Here is a 17,891-nt window from a genome sequence, read left to right as displayed (position 1 = left end):
AAAAAAAAAAAAACAACGGGAGAAATATGGAAACGACAGATGGACTGAAAGATAAAACTGAGAAACTCTCCCGTAAAGACAAAGAGACATAAACAAAGAGGAAAGTTAAGAAAATTAGGGGATCGTTCACGTAATCGAACATCCAACTAACCGGAGTTCCAGACAGAAGAGAGAAAATGGAAGGAAAAAAACGATCAAAGAAACAATACGAAGATTTCCCAAACGGAAGGGCACTTTCTTCCAGACTGAAATGGTCACTGCCTACTTGGCCAGGGATTGAGAAACCCAGGGTATTACGGAAGCTGGGGACCCAAATGGCTGCAGAGGGAAAGGAGTTCCCCACAAATGGTCAGGGACTAGAAAGGCACGGCGGCTCAGCGGTCAGCCTGGTGCTGGAAGCTTCGTCGTGGGAAAATGACACTCCTACCAGAATTACCCATCTGGTCAGGCATCCATCAGGGTGAGGGGCTGGTGACATTTCCACACACGTGAAGGTCCTCCCTAATCAGCTTTCACGAGGCATTTCAAGGACAAGAAGGACACGCACCAGCGAAATGAGAAAGGGAACTAGGGACGGGGAGGCATGGGGCCAGCGACCTGGGGCTGGAACTCATCTGGGAGACAGGAGACCCCTGGGTCCTGGAGGAGGATGCGCCAGCCCAGGGCGAATGGAGGAGGGCCCCGGGGAGCTGTGACCAAGACAGACCAATTGCAGGACAACCGGGGCATTGGCCTTGGCGGGGGCGACAGGTTCTCCAGAGAAACAGAACACATATGTGATATGTGTTATATATAGAAGTGTAAAGTAGGCCGGATATATATACCCATTTATTACGAGGAATTGGCTCACGCACAGTTATGGAAGCTGACAAGTCCCCAGGTCTGCAGCCGGCCAGCTGGAGACCCAGGGGAGCCAGAGGTGTGAGGTCCTGCCTGAGTCTGTGTCCAAACGCAGGAGACCGCTGTCCGAGCTGGAGTCCGTCGGGCCAGGAGAGCGGATTCTGCATCGCTCACTTCTGCTCTGTTGAGGCCTCCAGGACTGGACGAGGCCCACCCGCGAGGGGAGGGCACCTGCTTGAGTCAGACCACCCGTTCAGATGTTACTCTCAACCAGAGACGCCCAGAAGAAAGTCTCACCAAATACCTGGGCACCCGCGGCCTAGCCAAGTCCATACATAAAATTAAACATCACAGAAGGAAAGGAGGAAAAGGCAGGGGTTAAACCAGAAAATCAGAATTACCTGTGGCAGGAAGGGTAACCAGAATGCACTTCAGATGCTACGGGGTGCACCCTCTCATCAAGGACAGTGACACCCGGCACTGACTCAGCTGGCGATCCTGAGGGGGGACACGCTGGGAGAGAAGGAAGGGGACGTGCGGGTGTGGAACCCTCCAGGGCCGCGAGCCTGAGGCAGTGGACACCTCTCCCATGTCCACTCCCTCCCTCCTCACCTCCTCTTCACAGTCCTAGCCTGGGGTTGGGGGCATTCACCCTCCCTGGGGTGTGCTCAGGGAAGGCACTGTGCCCCCCACACCCTGGCCCAGATCTTAGAGGTGAAAGGTCACTGGTCCTCACAATGGGGGCTTCTGGGCAAGCGTTTCCTCCTAATTTGCAAAGAGACTCTCCTCCCCTTTACTAATGCCACTGCGTCTGTAGGTGATGCTGGGCCACAGCAGCCACGTTGAGGTCATGAGGTTGAGGAGGGGCCGACCTGCTGTGCCAGGGGGATGTGCTCAACGGAAGGCTTTGGGGCCTCGTCCTTCCAGACTTCTCGTCGGAGACTGCCGACCCCACGCTGTTGGAGCTGTTCTGGTGGCTCTCCTGGCTGCCTGTGGCTGAGCTGGCCTGACCAACGCAGTCAGAGAAAAATGCCCACAACCAATAAATCAAGAAACGGCCGCGTGAGCAGAGACGCTTGGAGGAGAAACATCTAAAGAATCAGCCTGAAGGCTTGACAGTGGCCGCCTCTGGGGGGGTCGGACTGTGGAGAGGGCTGGGCTGGGGGCTGGTAGTTTTGTGTATGAGTCTTGCATGAATATTTAACGTTTCTCTTTTTCCTTTTGCTGTGTATGTGCATCACTTTGAAAAACGATTAACTTGAAAAAGAGCAAAACACTCAAACCCAATGAAACTGAAAATCCAGCACAAACAAGAAACACCTAGCCATCACTAAAACTCCCTAACTCAGGTGAAAAGAGAAGGCTTCTGGGGACTTCCCTGGTGGTCCAGTGGTTAGGACGCGGTGCTCTCACCGCCGTGGCCCGGCTTCAGCCCCTGGTCGGGGAACTAAGATGCTACGAGTGGTGTGGCGCGGCCATAAAGAAAAAAGAAAAGGCTGCCCCAGGTGCCCAGAAAGATCGGGGGTTTTGCATGGCCCCGGCTTCCTGTTGCTGCCCCTGGCACCCCCCTGAGGACCTCAGCAGGTGAGACCTTTAGCCCCAGAAGGTAGCCTTACTGCGCCTGGGCCCTCAGCCCCTTTGCTTAGCATGCCAGACCCACTGGTGCCCAGCCTGGATGCCCTTTGCTCCTGGCTGCAGAGGTGCAGAGGGTAGGGCGCCGCCCCTGCAAACACACACTTGGGGGCAGCTCGTCATCAGTAACCAGGTGGCGTGAATCCAGCCCCCTGCCAGCTGCCCCAGGCCCTCTCCTCCTCTGCCCACTCCCTGCTCTTGGGGCATCACTATTCCTCTGGACCTGGTGTCTGCTACACCCCTGTAGCTCACCAGTGTCACCCCTGGAGCCCCGCCCAACCCCTCACTCGGGCCCCGTCCTCAGGCTTCCTCTGCACCCACTTCTGCCGCCAGCCAGCAGGCTCCCATGCCCACGCCCCTGACCTTGACCCTCCCCGACTGCCCTGTGGCTCAGCCTGCGTCCAGGCTTGAGATCTGTGCCTGTTTTGGACGCCCAGCCCGACTCCCCCGCTTCCCGCTTCCCGCCAGCCCCTCCGGTCCTCACCACCCTCCATCCCTGGGGTCTGTCACATCAGGAACTCCCTGACCAGTATCCTCACCTCTCTGGACCCACGGGCTCCCCGTCACCCCCTCTGGGCAAAGGCTGAGCCCTGGAGGAAGCCGATGTCCACCTGTCCACTTGCCCAGGCTACTGGCGCCGTCCGAGGGCCTCCTCCAGCCTTGTGCCGGTAGGAAGCCCCACTCACCAGGCGACCGGGACTCCAGGCCCCCGACCCCATGGGGACCACGTGCAGCCACCCTCTCCACCCGCCCCACTCCTGGTAGATGACCTCGTCCCTGCCTCTTACAGAGGAAGGGGAGGCGGCGGCCAGCAGGAGTTTCCCCCAGTCCTGCCAGGGCCCAGCAGACTGAATCCCAGCCGGGACCCCGCCCTGGCTCTCGCGTCCACACCGTACTCCCAGAACCCTCGAATGGGGAACCTTACACGGCAAAGACGCAGTTAAGTGAAGGACCCTGAGGTAGGGGGATCCAGGGTCATAGGGGAGGCCGGTGTCGTCACAGGGTCCTTGTGGGGGACGGCAGGGTGGTCAGAGTAGAGATGCGACAGCAGGAGGCAGAGCCCTAGAGAGAACAGGACTGCTGGCCGCTGGCCGGGAAGGTGGAGGAGGGGCCAGGAGCCGAGGCGTGCGGCCGCTTCCAGCTGTTAGAGGCCAGGAAGGGGTTCTCCCCTGGAGCCCCAGGAAGGCAGCCCTGCCCGTGCCTCGGCTTCAGCCCAGGGAGGCCCGCTACAGCTCCCGCCTTCACAGCTGTAGGATAACCAGTCTGTGCTGTTTCAAGCCGCCAAGCTCGCGGCGGCCTGTCCCGGCAGCCCTGGGGCACTGACGCTCAGGGTGAGGGTCTCCAGCCCGCGCTCACCCGGCCGCACCCGAGCACCTCTGAATGCGGCTCGGCGGGGTCTCCAAAGCCCCCTCATTCCCAAACCCAGAGGCGGGTTTTCAGAGGCTCCTCGTGGCTCGGGCCCTGGCCCCCCCGAGCTATCCCCCAGCCAGCCACCTCCGCCTGCACCTGCCCCCACGGGGCCCAAGGCCAGCCACCTGCATGCCCCGCTCTGGACGACGGCCCAAGTCCCTCCACTGGCCTCATGCTCCCCCGGCCGGGCGGCCACAGCGCCCTTCCAGAGGCAGAGCCCGACCACTGCGCCCCTGTCTGGGACCTTCCACGGCTCTCCGAGGGGCCCAGCACAGCCCGCTGGCTGCCCCGTGGGCCGTGGCACCCTCTTCCATCCTGCCCTTCTCGTCCTCCTGGATCCTCGGGTCTCTGCGAACACCCCCTCGACCGCGCCGTGCTCCTGTCCTAACGCCCTCCGAGCCCCAGTTCCACGCTGCCCGCCCCCAGCGAGCCCTCCAGACACACGGCTGAACTCCCTCTGCCTCTGAGGAACGCCCCGCCAGGCCTCACGCCAGACCCCCACCGTGCGCCCTGTCCCCAGGCCCATGGCTAGGCTGCAGGGGCCTGGTCCCGACCTACCACAAAGGGCCCCGGGACTGCAGCTGACGGGGCTGGTGTCCACGGCCAGCGTGGAATGCTCCGGAACAGTCTCACTGATGTACTTTTCCTTCTTTAAAAAAAGTGAGCTGAAATTCGCACCGCATTAACCGTCTTACCTTGTACACTTCGGCAGCATTCAGCACACTCACAGTGTGTGTAAACACCAGTCTCCCTCGTTCCAGAACATTCTCACCACCCGGAAAGGAAACTCTGCCCCATTAAGCACTCACTCCCTGTTCTCCCCTCCCCCAGCTCCTGGCAACCCCCAATTTGCTTTCTGTCCCTATGGATTTACCTATTCTGGACGTTTCGTATAAACGGATCATAGAACGCGGGACCTTTTGTCTGCCTTCTATCACCCGGCATGACGTCTTCAAGGCTCCTCAGCGCGGCAGCACGTGTCAGAATTTCATTCCTCTTTTTAAAAAATTTTGATTGAAGCATACTTGACTTACAGTGTTGTGTTACTTTCAGGTGTACAGCAAAGTGATTCAGTTACACACATACGTGTATCCATTCTATTAGATTCTTTCCCACATAGGCCATCACAGAGTATTGAGTAGAGCTCCCTGTGCTCTACTGTAGGTCCTCATTAGTGATCTCTTTTATACCTAGTAGTGTGTCTATGTCCATCCCAATCTCCCAGTTTATCACTCCGCCCCATCCCCCTAGTAACCATAAGTTTGTTTTCTACATCTGCGATTCTATTTGTTTTGTAAATAAGCTCATTTGTAACTCTGTGGGTTTTTTTGCTTGCGTTGGGTTCTCATTGCTGCACGCACGGGCTTTTTTCTAGTTGCGGCGAGCGGGGGCTGCTCTTCGTTGCGGTGCGTGGGCTTCTCATTGCAGTGGCTTCTCTTGTTGTGGAGCACGGGCTCTAGGCATGTGGGCTTCGGGAGTTGTGGCTCGTGGGCTCTCGAGCGCAGGCTCAGTAGTTGTGGCTTACGGGCTTAGTTGCTCCGCGGCATGTGGGATCTTCCGGGACCAGGGCTCGAACCCATGTCCCCTGCATTGGCAGGCAGATTCCCAACCACTGAGCCACCAGGGAAGTCCCTGTACCATTTTTCAGATTCCACACATAACTGATATCATATGGTATTTGTCTTTCTCTTTCTGACTTACTTCACTCAGTATGGTAATCTCTAGGTCTATTCATGTTGCTGCAAATGGCATTATTTCCTTCTTTTTTATGGCTGAGTAATATTCCACCGTATATAGGTACCAACCTTCTTTATCCACTCTTCTGTCGATGGACATTGAGGTGCTTCTGTGTCTTGGCTATTTGAAATAGTGCTGCAATGAAAAACTTCATTCCTCTTTATGGCTGAGTCACACCCTCCCGTGTGGCTAGACCACACTGTTTATCTAGTCATCAGCTGATGGACACGGCTTGCTCGGACCTTTTGCTATTGTGAATACTGCCAGTATCTGTTTGAGTCCGTTTCGAAGCCTTGGATAGACACCCGGGAGCAGAATTGCCGGGTCACCCAGTAACTCTACGTTTAACTGCCTGAGGAACTGCCAGGCCGCTTCCTGCAGGGGTGGCACCTTGCTGACATTCTGAAGGCACACACGTTCTGCAGTCTACGCTCCCAGCTGTCTCAGCCTGCACCAACGTCAAATGCTCCTTCCCCCCAAATGTAGGCATAAACGATGCTCTGTGGAGCTGCTGGTTCTTCCCTGCATCTGAGCTGCAGCTTCCCGGGGCCAGCCCAGCCAGTGGGCGGAGGGGCTGGGAGCAAGGCTTCTCCTTGGTCTGGGCCGCTGCCTTGCAGGCTCTGTGGCTGGTTCCCATTTTCACACAAACACAGGAGGGAATGGCCTGTGCTCGAGGGAGGGAGCACAGCCTGGGTCCCGCATGTGTGCAGGAAGAGGCCCGCCTGGCTGTTGGGCAGGATGGGACCAGCTTCCAGGATGGGCTCTCTGGTGGGTGCTCACTCTGGCCTCCAGGACACTATGTGGCCAGGCCAAGGCTGGGAAGTGCACTGCCCTACAGAGTTACGGGGGTGATGGCTAGTCTCTTACGATGGCCCTTATAAACCACGTGTCCCAGGTCTCCTACCCTTGGGAAGTACCGCCCCCACCGGAATCTGGGGTGGCCAGGACTTACTTTCTGGCCCATAGGACGCGGTGCTGTCAGACGTCCCGGGATGGGTCGTGAGAAGCTTGGCCCCGTGACCGTGGACTGGGCAGCTGCCATGGAATAATCCCACTACTCTGAGACCGCCGTGCTCCCAGGAAGCCCAAGCCGGCCACACTGAGAGGCCACGCTCAGGGAGAGGGCCGGCCGGCCAGCTAGGGCACCAGACATCCTGGACATGCATCCCTTCAGAAGATCCCACCCCAGCTGCTACCTGACCACACTGCAGAGAAGCCCCAAGGGGGAGCCGCTCAGCTGAGACAGGGCCATCCACAGACCAAGACAGAGAGGAACGAAGGGGGGCTTTAAGCCACGAATTTCGGGGGTGCTTTGTTACACAGCAATGGATAACGGGGACATGGGAGTCCATTTCAAGCCCACCTGGGCTGTCCCCCCTGGGGCCATAGTTCAGAGAGCAGGTGCAGGTCAGGGCTCAGCTGCCCCACCCCACCATTTGTGCCTGTCCCTGGGGAGGCAGTGGCCACATTTGAAGCAGGTCCTTGGGATCCACATCCAAGCAAGGAGAGGGCCCTTCCTCAGCAGGGAGGGGCTTCTTGGGGGAGGGAAGAGCACTTAGTTCCTGCCGAGGTGGAAGAGGGGCAGCCCCAGAGACAGCGAGTGGCAGCTCCTCTCAGTGGGGCAGGCGGGGCAGGGGTACAGTCTGGCCCAGGCCAGCTCCCCGCCAGCCCACCGGAGCCCCGCGGGGAGGGCCTGGCTCTGCCTAGACCCTGGTCCCTCTCCCTTCCCCACTCAGGCTCCTCTCACCTTGCCCTCTCTGAGAGCCTTCTCTCCCTCCACCCAGGGGCCCCTAGAGCTGTAGACACTCTCTCCCCAGCACGGCGCACGCAGGACCCCGTGCGCAGCCCCGAATCCACCTCTGCCTTCCTCCTCCGGGGCTCGGCGGCGAGGCAGCTGGGACTGCCAGCTTCTCTCTTCAGGGCCTAGTCGCTCCTTCCCTGGAGGCCCGCCCCAGCCCCGGACGACCCAGTCTCCGGGTTTGGTCAGCCCCAGTGGGGGAGGCGTCCGCTCGGCTCATCTCCCCTTCCCCCAGAGCTGCGCTGCGTCTCCCTCCCCCCAACCAGGACGCCCAAGTCACCCCCCCACTCCAGCACCGGCGGTCACCTCTCAGCTCGTCCCCTCCAGTTGCGCCCGCCCCGCCCCGCCGCACACTCGGCTGACCCCCTCCCTGTTGCGGGGCCCACCTGGCGAGCCCCCCTCCCTGCTCACACCCTGCGCGACTCCGGGAGTGCCCCGCGGTCACGAGCCCCCCACGTGCACGGGGACCGGGGCAGGTGCTACCTGCGCGCTGGGCCCGCCCTCCCTGCTCGGCGCCGCCCCGCGCCGCCCCGCCCCGCGCGCACCGGGCATGCCCAGAGCCCGGTCACACGCCCGCCCGCTCGAGTCCTGAGCGGACCCTGCCCGCGTCCGCCCCGGGCCCGCGCTACCCCGCGCGCCGCCATGGAGCGCATCGAGGGGGCGGCCGTGGGCCGCTGCGCAGCCTCGCCCTACCTGCTGCCGCTCACGCTGCACTACCGCCAGGTGAGCCCGCCTTCCGCGCCTTCCGCGCCTTCCGCGGCCTGACGCCGGCCCCGGGCCCCGCCCACGCGCCCATGGCCCCGCCCATGGCCTCGTGTCCCCGCCCCGCGGACCCCGCCTCTTCGCCGAGCGCTCTGCCCGTGAGTCTGCGTTCGCAGACCCGTTGAACGTCCGGCTCTGGGCGGGGACACCTCGGGGGACCACTCATTCCTCCAAGGAGGCTTTGCTGGGCCCCGGCCCTTTTTTGCGGTGGGACGTGTTGGGCGCCCCGGGGATCAGGGAAAGCTTCCTGGTGGTGGTCTCCGTTCTGGGCAGAGGAGGCCGGCGATGGAGCTGGTGAGCCCTGGAGAGCCTCTCCAGGTGGGCTACCTGCCGGGGCGTCACCTCCTCCTGCCGGCCCGGGAAGGGAGTGCAGGACCACACCGCCTCCCGTGGCGCTGTGCAAGTAGTAGGCTCACAGGAAACACTTGTTTGTCCAGTTCGGGCCTCCACTTTTTGCTTGCCGCTCCACCGAGTTCCCCCACGCCATCCAGGTGAGGACTGCACTCCTCCGAGTCTGGTGCAGCCCCTCCCTGCCCCCTCAGTTAGGACAGGTGGTGCAGGTCTTTGGTGCCCCTCTGCCGGGCTGTCCCTGGCCTGCAGCATCTTGTGACCCCCCCCCCCTCCTCCCCAGGCCCTTTACTCTCACTAACCTGTGAAGCCCTCTTGACGCCCAGCCTGACAGAGGCTGCACTCCCCTCCCCCCTCCCTTGTCGCTGCTGTCCCGTTGGCTCTAGGGGACAGGGAATTCCTATCCCCAGGATGGACCCAAGTTGGCAGCACCGGCCTGGGGCAGAAGCCAGGGTTGGTTGAGGGGCAGAGTGCAGGGACACCGAGGTTGCTGCCCTTTCCCTGGTGTTGGCCTGGGGCAGGGATGCCTAATTGTGGCTGCACAGCCTCCAGGGGCTGGGGCTCTGGGGCCAGCAGGTGGGCACAGGGTGATCAAGGCACGTAACCACTGTGGCCTATGGCTGTGGCACCCTCCCCCACTTCCTGTGGAGTGTGGATGGGTGCTGGTAACCAAAGCTGAGCCCATGCGGGTGGTAGGCTGCGATGGACACAGGCTGGGGGCCGGGGTGGTGTTTCCCAGGGGCCATGGGACACTGGGCTGGGTGGTGAACGTCACTGAGGGGCATCTGCAGCCTTTGGTCAGTAGCCACCCATGGCCAGGGGAGACCTGGTGGATGGACAGACAGACCAGCCAGAGGCAGGGCACCCGCGTGGCTCTGAGGGGGAGGGGCTGTGTTTAAACTCTAGTCCTGTACCTCCCTCCCAGGGCCCTGGAAGATGAGCCAGGCCTGGGTCCTGATCCTCTGGGAGGGGCTGGCTGGGCCTCAGTGGGCCCCTCTGGACCTTCCCCTGCACCCTGCCTTGGCTGGACCTGAGGGTCTGACAGATGTTTTGATCTTGATCCAAGAGGGTACCTGAAACCAGCGCGAGATGACACTTACCCTGAGGGAGGCAGGGGGCACAGCTGGCACATGGCAGACTGGGGGGCAGGCCTTCCCCGGAGCTCATCCTGGGGGGTGGCTGGCCCTTGGGTGGCCAGATTGCAGGCAGGCCCAGGCTTGCCTCTTGGGGGTGGTGTCTCACAACGGCCTCCCGGGCAGCCCGACCTGCACAGGGCAGGCCATCGGCTCTCCCTCCAGCTTGGAAACCGAGGCTCCTGCCCGTCCAGAGCACCTCCGCCTTCAGGCCCAGCTCAGACCAATGTCCCCAGCTCCCCTCAGACCAGCATGCGGGCCTCTGCCTGTCAGGGCCCACTGCTGGGAATGAATGCCCTTTCTTTTCTGTGGGGCCTGGTGCAGTGTCACCTCCTCCAGGAAGTCCTCACACAGGCTGTTCCTTAGTGTCCTTCCTCTTTTGCAGCCCCGGTTGCCCTTTCGGTGTCTCTGGTGCTCAGGTCCATGTGTGTTTCGTGGCTCGGACAGGGCCCCAAGTGTGGGGCCAGCAGCTCGCCAGGGCGCAGGGCTGACCCAGTGGCTGAGCAAGCCGGTGGTGGGCGTCCACAGGGCTGGGCTCTAGGGCCCCAGGGCCAGCCGCATCCTCAGAGACCCCTTGGGGAGGGGTCAGGGCGAGGCGGAACAGCCCGGAGGACGGGAGCCTACCTCACTTAGCGGTGTCCCGCTGGCAGGGTTCTGGCCCCTCATGCCCCCTGCCGGCTGGAGCCCCGTAAGCATCGGTTCTGGCCGCCCCCGGTGGTGCTGGCCCAGGCCCCGGCCCCCCGCACTGCCTTTTGTTCACTGAATGCTGCTCAGAGTCCTGGGAGCTGCTGGGACGGGGCGTCCAGGGTCGGGGAGCAGGGGGGTGGAAGGAAGTGACAGAACAGCAGGACCACAGGACACAGGACAGACAGCCCGAGACAGAAACCGGGCTGGGGAGAGGGTCATCCACTGCCCAGTCATCATCATTGAATCGTCACGTCCTGCGGGCTGAGCTCCTGCCCGGCGCGGGCACACCCTTCCCCAGCTGCTCCCGGGGCTGCTGCGCTCTCCGGAGGCCCGCCTGCCCCTCCTGCCCTCCTGTCGCCCTTTGTCCAGTGGCCCAGGGGAGCTTCAGCAACGAAAACCTGATCTCTGCTCTACCCGCGTGGGACCCCTCCTGCCCCTCGCCTGACTGTGAGGACATGTCGCGCCCGCCTCTCCCCACAGCCCCGTGGCCCTTCCCGCACGTGGCGGCAGTGTCGTCCCTCTGCAGCTTCAGCTCACCTTGTGCTGCGTGCTGGCTCATTCTGTGCCTGGGACGCCTTCCCGCCCTTTGGCTCGGCTTTCTGCCTCACCCCTTGAGAGCACCAGGCTGTCCTGGACTTCCCTGCCCACCCTGGCGGCTACGCCCTGCCCCACCCGCTGCAGCTCGTCGCTCCCGATGGGCCCGGGCCATGACTGGCCGGGTACGGTGGGTCTGTGTGGCCCTCTCGCTCCCTGGAGCACCTCCACCCGCGCTGCCGGCCCTTCAGCCCTCCCTGACCGCTGCCCTGCCTCTTGCAGAATGGTACCCAGAAGTCGTGGGACTTCATGAAGACCCATGACAGGTGAGGGCCCAGGCTGGCTGGCCGCCGGGGAAGCCCCAGGCTGATGTCTGCAGGGGCACAGAGCCCCACCCGCCTCTGCGTGTCTGAAGTCCCCACTTTCCCTGTCGTCTCACTGAGGGGTCAGCCTGAGGCCTGGAGCCCGAGCTGGGTCCCAGCTCAGGCCACCTGGACCACCTCTTGGACTTGAGAGAAGCTGCCCAGGTGCCCTTGCCCCCGAGCGTCAGAAGTATGGGCTGGATGGCAGCGTGGCTTCAGGAGTGTGGCTGGCGGCAGCTGGCCAGCAGGGGCCACGTGTCCCGTCAGTCACCCGTCCTCAGCTGCTGCCACCCCCGGCCTGCCCAGCTGCCCAGCATGTCCTTCCCACCCCCCGGCCCCCGTCCTGCCAGCTGGGATACAGGAGGCCTGGGTCCTGGCCTGACTGTGTGACCCTGGCAAGCTGTGGCCCGTCCTGGGCCTCAGTCTGCCCATCTGAGCAAGGGACACCACCTTCCTGGGTTGTGGAGGAGAGGAGGTGGGCTGGGCCCCCAGGGGGGTGAGGTGAGGGGGCTGTTTCTGTGCTGAGCTGGGCCCCTCCCCCTGCAGTGTGACCATTCTCGTGTTCAACTCTTCTCGAAGGAGCCTGGTGTTGGTGAAGCAGTTCCGGCCAGGTGAGGCGGCCCGAGTGGGGTATGGGGGGAGGGGAGGCCTGCAGGCTCACGTTCAGGCCCCTGGTGTCCTAGGGTCAGAGTGCAGACGTGGGGAGAGGGCTCTAGAGGAAACTGAGGCCCGGCAAGGGGGTCTGGCCAGAGCGGGTCACGTGGAGCTGGCCACCACAGGGCGGTGACTGCGGTCTGCCTTCCCCCAACCAGCTGTGTACGCTGGCGAGGTGGAGCGCCTCTTCCCGGGGTCCCTGGCCGCCGTGGACCAGGACAGGCCCCAGGAGCTGCAGCCGGCACTGCCTGGCTCGGCAGGGGTGACATACGAGCTGTGCGCCGGCCTCGTGGACCAGCCCGGGCTCTCGCTGGAGGAGGTGGCCTGCAAGGAAGTGTGGGAGGAGTGCGGCTACCACCTGGCCCCCTCCGGCCTGCGCCGGGTCGCCACGTACAAGTGAGTGGGGCTGGGCCCGTGGGCCTGCGGGGCTGGGGAAGGGCCGTCTGTTGCCAGCACAGCCCAGGGGATGGGACGAGCTGCCTGGGGGAAGGTTGGACGGAACGCACCTCAGGGCGTGATCTGGGCCGGAACCCGGGGCCCTCGGGGCTAGTCCTGCAGCCTGCTTGGCCCCGTGCCCTCCACCGCGGCGGGGCCGGCCAGGCTCTGGCTCCGGGTGGCAGCTGATGCTGACAGATGCCTCTACTTCCTGTGGGATTAAGCGCCGGGCGCTGGGGGTGGGGTGAGTCACAGGTCTGCTCTGACAGCGGCTCAGGGGCGAGGGAAAGGCCAAGTCCTGGGCCGGGGTTGGGGGGCGAAGTGCGGCCCGCCCCCACCAAAGCCCGCCCCTCATTCCCCCGTCCCAGGACAGGATGTTGGGGTGCAGCCCACCCTCGGCCTGAGGATGTCACAGTGGGTCCCTGACCTTGGTGAAATCCGGGGGCAGCAGGAGAGTCTCACGGTGTGGCCCTGATGCCGAGCACCTGGCGGCCTTCCCCAGAGGCGGAGCCGCCCTCCTCAGCCCAGCAAGGGGCCGCTCAGTGTTGGGCCTGGGCCCCCCTCGGCGACACCCAGGGCCTCGTCCAGGCGCCCCTGGCCTGGGGGTGGGGGTGGAGTTTTAGTCCCGGGAACTCAGGCGTGGGATTTCTACACCAAAGAGCCAGACATCTTGGTGTGCGGGGCCTCAGTTACCTGCAGCGTCCTCCGCGTGGCTGGCCAGTGGCCACGTAGCCTCTGAGCCTTTGGGCTGGCGGTCCGGGGGGTCAGGAGGATCCAAGGGGCCTGACCTCGGTTAGGGGTGAGCCAGCGGGCAGGCCAGGAGGAAGGCAGGTGGAGGTGCCTTGGAGGATTGGGGTCCCCCGAGCTGGTGAGTCTGGGGGAAGTCCTGGCAGAGGTGCTGCACGGCAAAGGCTCAGGGGCAAGGGGACAAGTGGCCCAGGCCTCTGGGCTACGGCCTGATCCTGAGGGTGCTGGGTGCCAAGGAGGGCTCTGGACAGCGAGTGGCCAGCTCAGGCTGCACTTTCGAGGTGAGGGTGGCTGGCTGTGCGGAGGCAGGGCCGGACGGGGCTGGCGTGGAGGCCAGGGCAGCTCTCCCTGGGAGCCCGACGGCGGGCTGCGTGAGCGGGAACTTGCGCTGCCCTGGGGTGGGGCCCACGGCTTCCTTCCGTGGCCCCGGGGCGGGGGGAGCCAGGCCACTCATCTGCCCGGCCCAGGTGACAAGGCCCAGTGCTTGTCTGAGATCCCCCAGCTGAGGACGTGATTGAGTGAGCAGGGAGAGGCAGTGCCCGGCCTGGCCGGGTACATTCTTCTCGGCGCCGGTGTCCGTCACACGCCGGCGGAAGCTGGGACTGGAAACCCCACAGGCCGCTGCTTCCATCAAAGGCGCAGGCTGTAGCTGCCGCCGGAAATGGGCTGTCAGGAAGGGTCCGAGGGAGATGAGGGGCGGGAGGGTGGAGGAAGCAGCTGGGTGAGGTCAGTCTGGGTGGGGCCCCCGCCTGGGGGTGGGGAGCTTGGGGAGTGGGAGGGAAGGTCCTCCGGCTCTGCTCCCTGCCCCATGTGCGGGGCGCGCCTCGGCGCTGCGTCCACCCTGCAGGCCCCGGCTGGCCTCAGCTAACCTCCTGGGGTGGCCTGGGGTCTCCCTGATCCCCTGGACGTCTCCCCAGACACCCTCTGCCTCCCCTCTCCCCCAGCAGACCATGCTCAGCCCTCCCCTCCTGTCTGTCACCCCATCCTCACGGCCAGCCGTCACCATGGCTGCCCACGCGTTACCTTCCCCGGCACTGGTCTGGGCCCCTGCCCTCTGCCTGGGTGCCTGTCCCCCTCCTGGTGGCCAGAAGCCCCCTCCTGGCCACCACCTAGGGAGGGGGGGGACTCCTTGACAGTCCTCTCCAGCCTGTGAACCCTGGTCCCGGCCCTGGGGACCGCGCCCCAACCCGCCATGAGCCCCAGCTCCCCACCCAGCCCAGAACAGGCGTCCTGCGGGTGCCCACATGGGAGTGCTCGCAGACCCAGGCTGCGCCGGCCAGAGCCCCGGCTGCGAACCGGGGCCCGCCGTGCGGGGAGAGGCCTGGCTGAGGCCGAGCGTGTGCAGAGTGTCAGTGCGCAGAACCACCCGCCAGACTCAACGGCTTTCAGCGACGCCCATTTACAACCTCGCGGTTGCTGGGGGTCGGCAGTCTGCTTGCTGCGGACTTGGCCCACCGCTCAGGGTCTCGCAGCCTGACCGCCAAGCTGCGGTCAGGCGTTGGCCAGGCCGAGGTCTAATCTGGGGCTGAGGTCGTCTTCCCAGCTCCTCGTGGCTGTGACTGAGGGCGCTGTCTCCCGCTGGCTGTCAGCCGGGGGCCCGTGGTCGGCTCCTAGCCCATAGGCCCTGGCACGCGGCCCTCTTACAGCATGGTGGCTTGCCTCGTCTTCAGGTGTCTCTCTGACTCTTTCCACCTCTGACCCCTAAAACCGGCAATGAAGAGCTTGCCTGACTACGTCAGGCCCACCCAGGATCACCTCCCTTTTTGATGAACTTAAAGTCACCTGACGAGGGCCCTTAATTACATCTGCAGAATTTCTCCTTCATCACCTGACCCAACCTCAACACATGGGAGCCTAATCACGGTGGGAGGTCACATCCAACATGTTCCTAGGTTTCCCCCACACTTGAAGGGGGAGATTACATGGAGTGTGTACACCACAGGGGGGAATCTGGGGGGCCAGGGGGCATCCTGGAGCACTGCCTACCAGGGGCTGGAAGGGCTGTGGAAGGGGCAGGGGTGGCCAGCAGATGCCGTCTCCACCCGTAGGTCCGGTGTGGGACTGACCGGCTCCAGCCAGACCATGTTCTACGCAGAGGTGACAGATGCCCAGCAGGGAGGCCCAGGCGGGGGCCTGGCGGAGGAGGGCGAGCTCATTGAGGTTGTACACCTGCCCCTGGATGGCGCCCAGGCCTTCGCAGATGACCCGGATGTTCCCAAGACCCTCGGCGTCATCTTTGGTATCTCATGGTTCCTTAGCCACGTGGCCCCTGGCCTGGGTCCCCAGTGAAACTCCAGGCGGTCTGGACGAGCCCAGTTCTGGACACCTGCTCCGCAAACCTAATAAAGGCTGGTGTAGCTCTAGCCTGTGTCTACCGACTCCGAGCTGTGACCGTGGTGGGCTGGGGGGCGGGGGGGGGGGGGCGGTCTCCATGAAAGCCCCTCAGCTCCACCGGGGCAGAAGCCTGCAGGTTGTGCAGGGGGCAACTGGGAGTTGGCGGCTGGCAGAGGGCTAGGCCAGGCCCCGGGTAGTGCCCCAGGTTGAGTGGGGGGCAGGGAGGATGGTGCCGTGCAGTGCCACTTCTGGGGGTAGGAGAGGTTGGGGACAGGGGCTCAGCCATGTCAAGTGCTCAGGGTCCACTGAGCACTGGGCAGTGGATGGAGCTGTGGCCTTCGGAGTGGCGGCCGCGCCAGCCGCGTCAGGAGGGTGTGGACTAACCCACAAGGCATGTGCTCCCTGCTTCTGGGGCCAGTGACGGGTCCCCTCCGTGACTGGGGCTCTCAGTAGCCCTGTGTCCCCTGTGTTGGTGATGAGGTCTCACTCCACCTGCCAACCTGTGTGTGGTGTAGCCTGAAAGCCCCGTAGGACCCCTGCCTTGCACACTGGCTCGCACTTGGGGCCGCAGGAGGGCTGGATGTCTGCTCAGCCAGGCACCGAGTAAGACCTCTGTACATAACGGGTGGGCTGGAGCCCACCATGAAGAACGTGTGCTGGTCACCATGGTCATGGGCGTGTGTGGGCGTGGCTGGGCCATCAGTTGGGGATGAGGGCCCAGCCTGAGGGCCAGGCAGGCTTCTTGGAGGGAAGGCTGGCCTGACCTCTTCTGAGGGTGGCGACCTGGCCCGGCCTTTTCCCAGAGGCCCCCAAATCCTCTGGTCAGCCCCTTGGGCAGTGCCCTAGGGGATGGGATGGGGGCAGCCTGGGTCATGGTCCACTGACCCTGGAGAGGGCAAGGTGTCCAGGGGATGCTGCCCGGCAGGCAGGTGGGGACTGGGGAGCTGGAGTGACCGGGAGCTTTGCCGTGAACCTGACTTCGTGCCCTGTGCCCAGCGTCCCCTGGGACTGGACCCTGGGCTGGAATGGTAGAGGATGCCAAGGCAGGACATGCTGCCCTGGCTTCCGCTGAGACCCTGCTGTCAGGTGGGGGCACTTCCCCGGGGCTGAGGTCACCCTGCCCTCCTGTGCCCCCTGCCCCGCCCCAGGCCCAGCCCAGGCAGGCGGGCACTTTCCTTCCTGCTGGCCTTCGGAGTGTGTGTGGCTGAGCCCCGCCGGGAGTGGCTCAGTGCCAACAGCCCCCGAGCCTGGCATTCGAGGCTGCCTTGGGACAGCTGCGCCCAAGGGGCCCACTCAAGCAGCATCACCTGTATGCAAATGCCGGCTGTGACCCAGGTGGGGCCACCCAGGTGGGGCCTCCTGGGAGCCCAGCCAGGCAGTGACACGCTGCTGGGGAGGGGCACTCAGGCATGGGTGTGCGTCCAGGGGGCCGGCAGGGTCGCGCTGCACTGGGGTCTCGAGCAGCCCAGCTCCGCCCCGTCCAGAGGAGGCCTAGTGGGCCGCCCCGGGCCCCAGGACACCTGGAGAATTCCCAGGGCAGCACGCCCCACCCTGCCTGTGTCTTGCGGACTGCCTGATACTCACCTGAGCTCCGCTGGCCTTCTGAGCTGGGCTGCAGGCGCTGCCCACCATCTCAGAGGGGCCCCTAGTGGGTACTGGCTGGGGCTGGGGGCTCTCTGTGCCCTGGGGAGCATGCCAGGCTCCAGCCTGGCGGGGCGGGGGCTGGGGGCAGGGCCGCGGACTTGGGTGCAGTCCAGCCCCGCACTCTGCTTGGCAGCCCGATGGGGCGGGTCAGCAGGCACCAGTGCCGGACCTAATGGAGCTGGCATTGATTTCCCGGCACAGGGGTGGGGGGGCTGTAACCGGAAACTCCCCTCCCTGGCCGCTATATTTAGCACCGTAGAACACGGGCGGAAGCGCAGCTCGCTCCCGAGCCCAGCCGGCTCTGTCCAGACGCCCAGCAGCTTGTACCCCGGCCTGGTCCTGAAGCCCCCTGGCCAGGCGGAGAGGCCTCCACCTCGTCTCTGCCTTGTCCGGCACAAGTTGAGACCCATCCCAGAACTTGCCTGGTGTGAGGCGCTTGGAGAGGGAGCCCTTGGGTTAGGGGGCAGGTGGGGCGGGGAGACTGAGGGGTGTTGTGGCCCAGTGGGCCCCAGAACGATGCTGGGGGTCCTCCTGGAAGAGGCAGGGCAGCCTGGCCCAGCAAGGGAAGAGGCAGGAGCCTGGCTGCCTCTGGATCTCCAGCCCTCTGGCCCAAGGGGTGCAGAAATCCCTGTAGGAGGGGACCCCAGGAGGGAGGATCCCCTCTGCCAGCAGCCCCAATGCCTTCCCTCAAGAGGCCAGCTTCCTGTCTTGAACCTCTCCTGGGTCCCTTAGGTCTGGGCTGTGGCTTCTAGGGGGCAGGAGGGGGAAGGGGACCATGAGCGCGCGGGGGTTTCTGTTCCCTGGGCCGGGAGGCAGGGAGCCCATCCCATTCCC

The 17,891-nt window shown here is 64.0% G+C and overlaps 1 protein-coding gene and 1 long non-coding RNA gene across 2 annotated transcripts; one reads left to right on the top strand and one right to left on the bottom strand.

Moving 5' to 3' along the window:
- Positions 1 to 225: 225 nt before the first annotated feature.
- On the bottom strand, positions 226 to 8,184 carry LOC116749880. Its single transcript, XR_004348722.1, has 3 exons — positions 8,111 to 8,184; positions 1,242 to 1,353; positions 226 to 1,074 (listed from the first exon to the last, which is right to left on the bottom strand). It is a non-coding gene; the product is annotated as an uncharacterized LOC116749880 (long non-coding RNA).
- On the top strand, positions 7,984 to 15,443 carry NUDT14 (nudix hydrolase 14). Its single transcript, XM_032624684.1, has 5 exons — positions 7,984 to 8,140; positions 11,164 to 11,207; positions 11,790 to 11,854; positions 12,056 to 12,293; positions 15,128 to 15,443. Exons 1-5 carry the CDS (start codon positions 8,060 to 8,062, stop codon positions 15,366 to 15,368), a joined length of 669 nt encoding a protein of 222 aa, XP_032480575.1. The 5' UTR covers positions 7,984 to 8,059; the 3' UTR covers positions 15,369 to 15,443.
- The last annotated feature ends 2,448 nt before the right edge of the window (positions 15,444 to 17,891 follow it).

The sequence above is a fragment of the Phocoena sinus genome, chromosome 2 (assembly GCF_008692025.1).
Source record: "Phocoena sinus isolate mPhoSin1 chromosome 2, mPhoSin1.pri, whole genome shotgun sequence".
NCBI lineage: Eukaryota > Metazoa > Chordata > Mammalia > Artiodactyla > Phocoenidae > Phocoena > Phocoena sinus.
The sequence above is the reverse complement of the archived record's forward strand: the minus strand, read 5'-3'. Positions and strand labels throughout refer to the sequence as shown.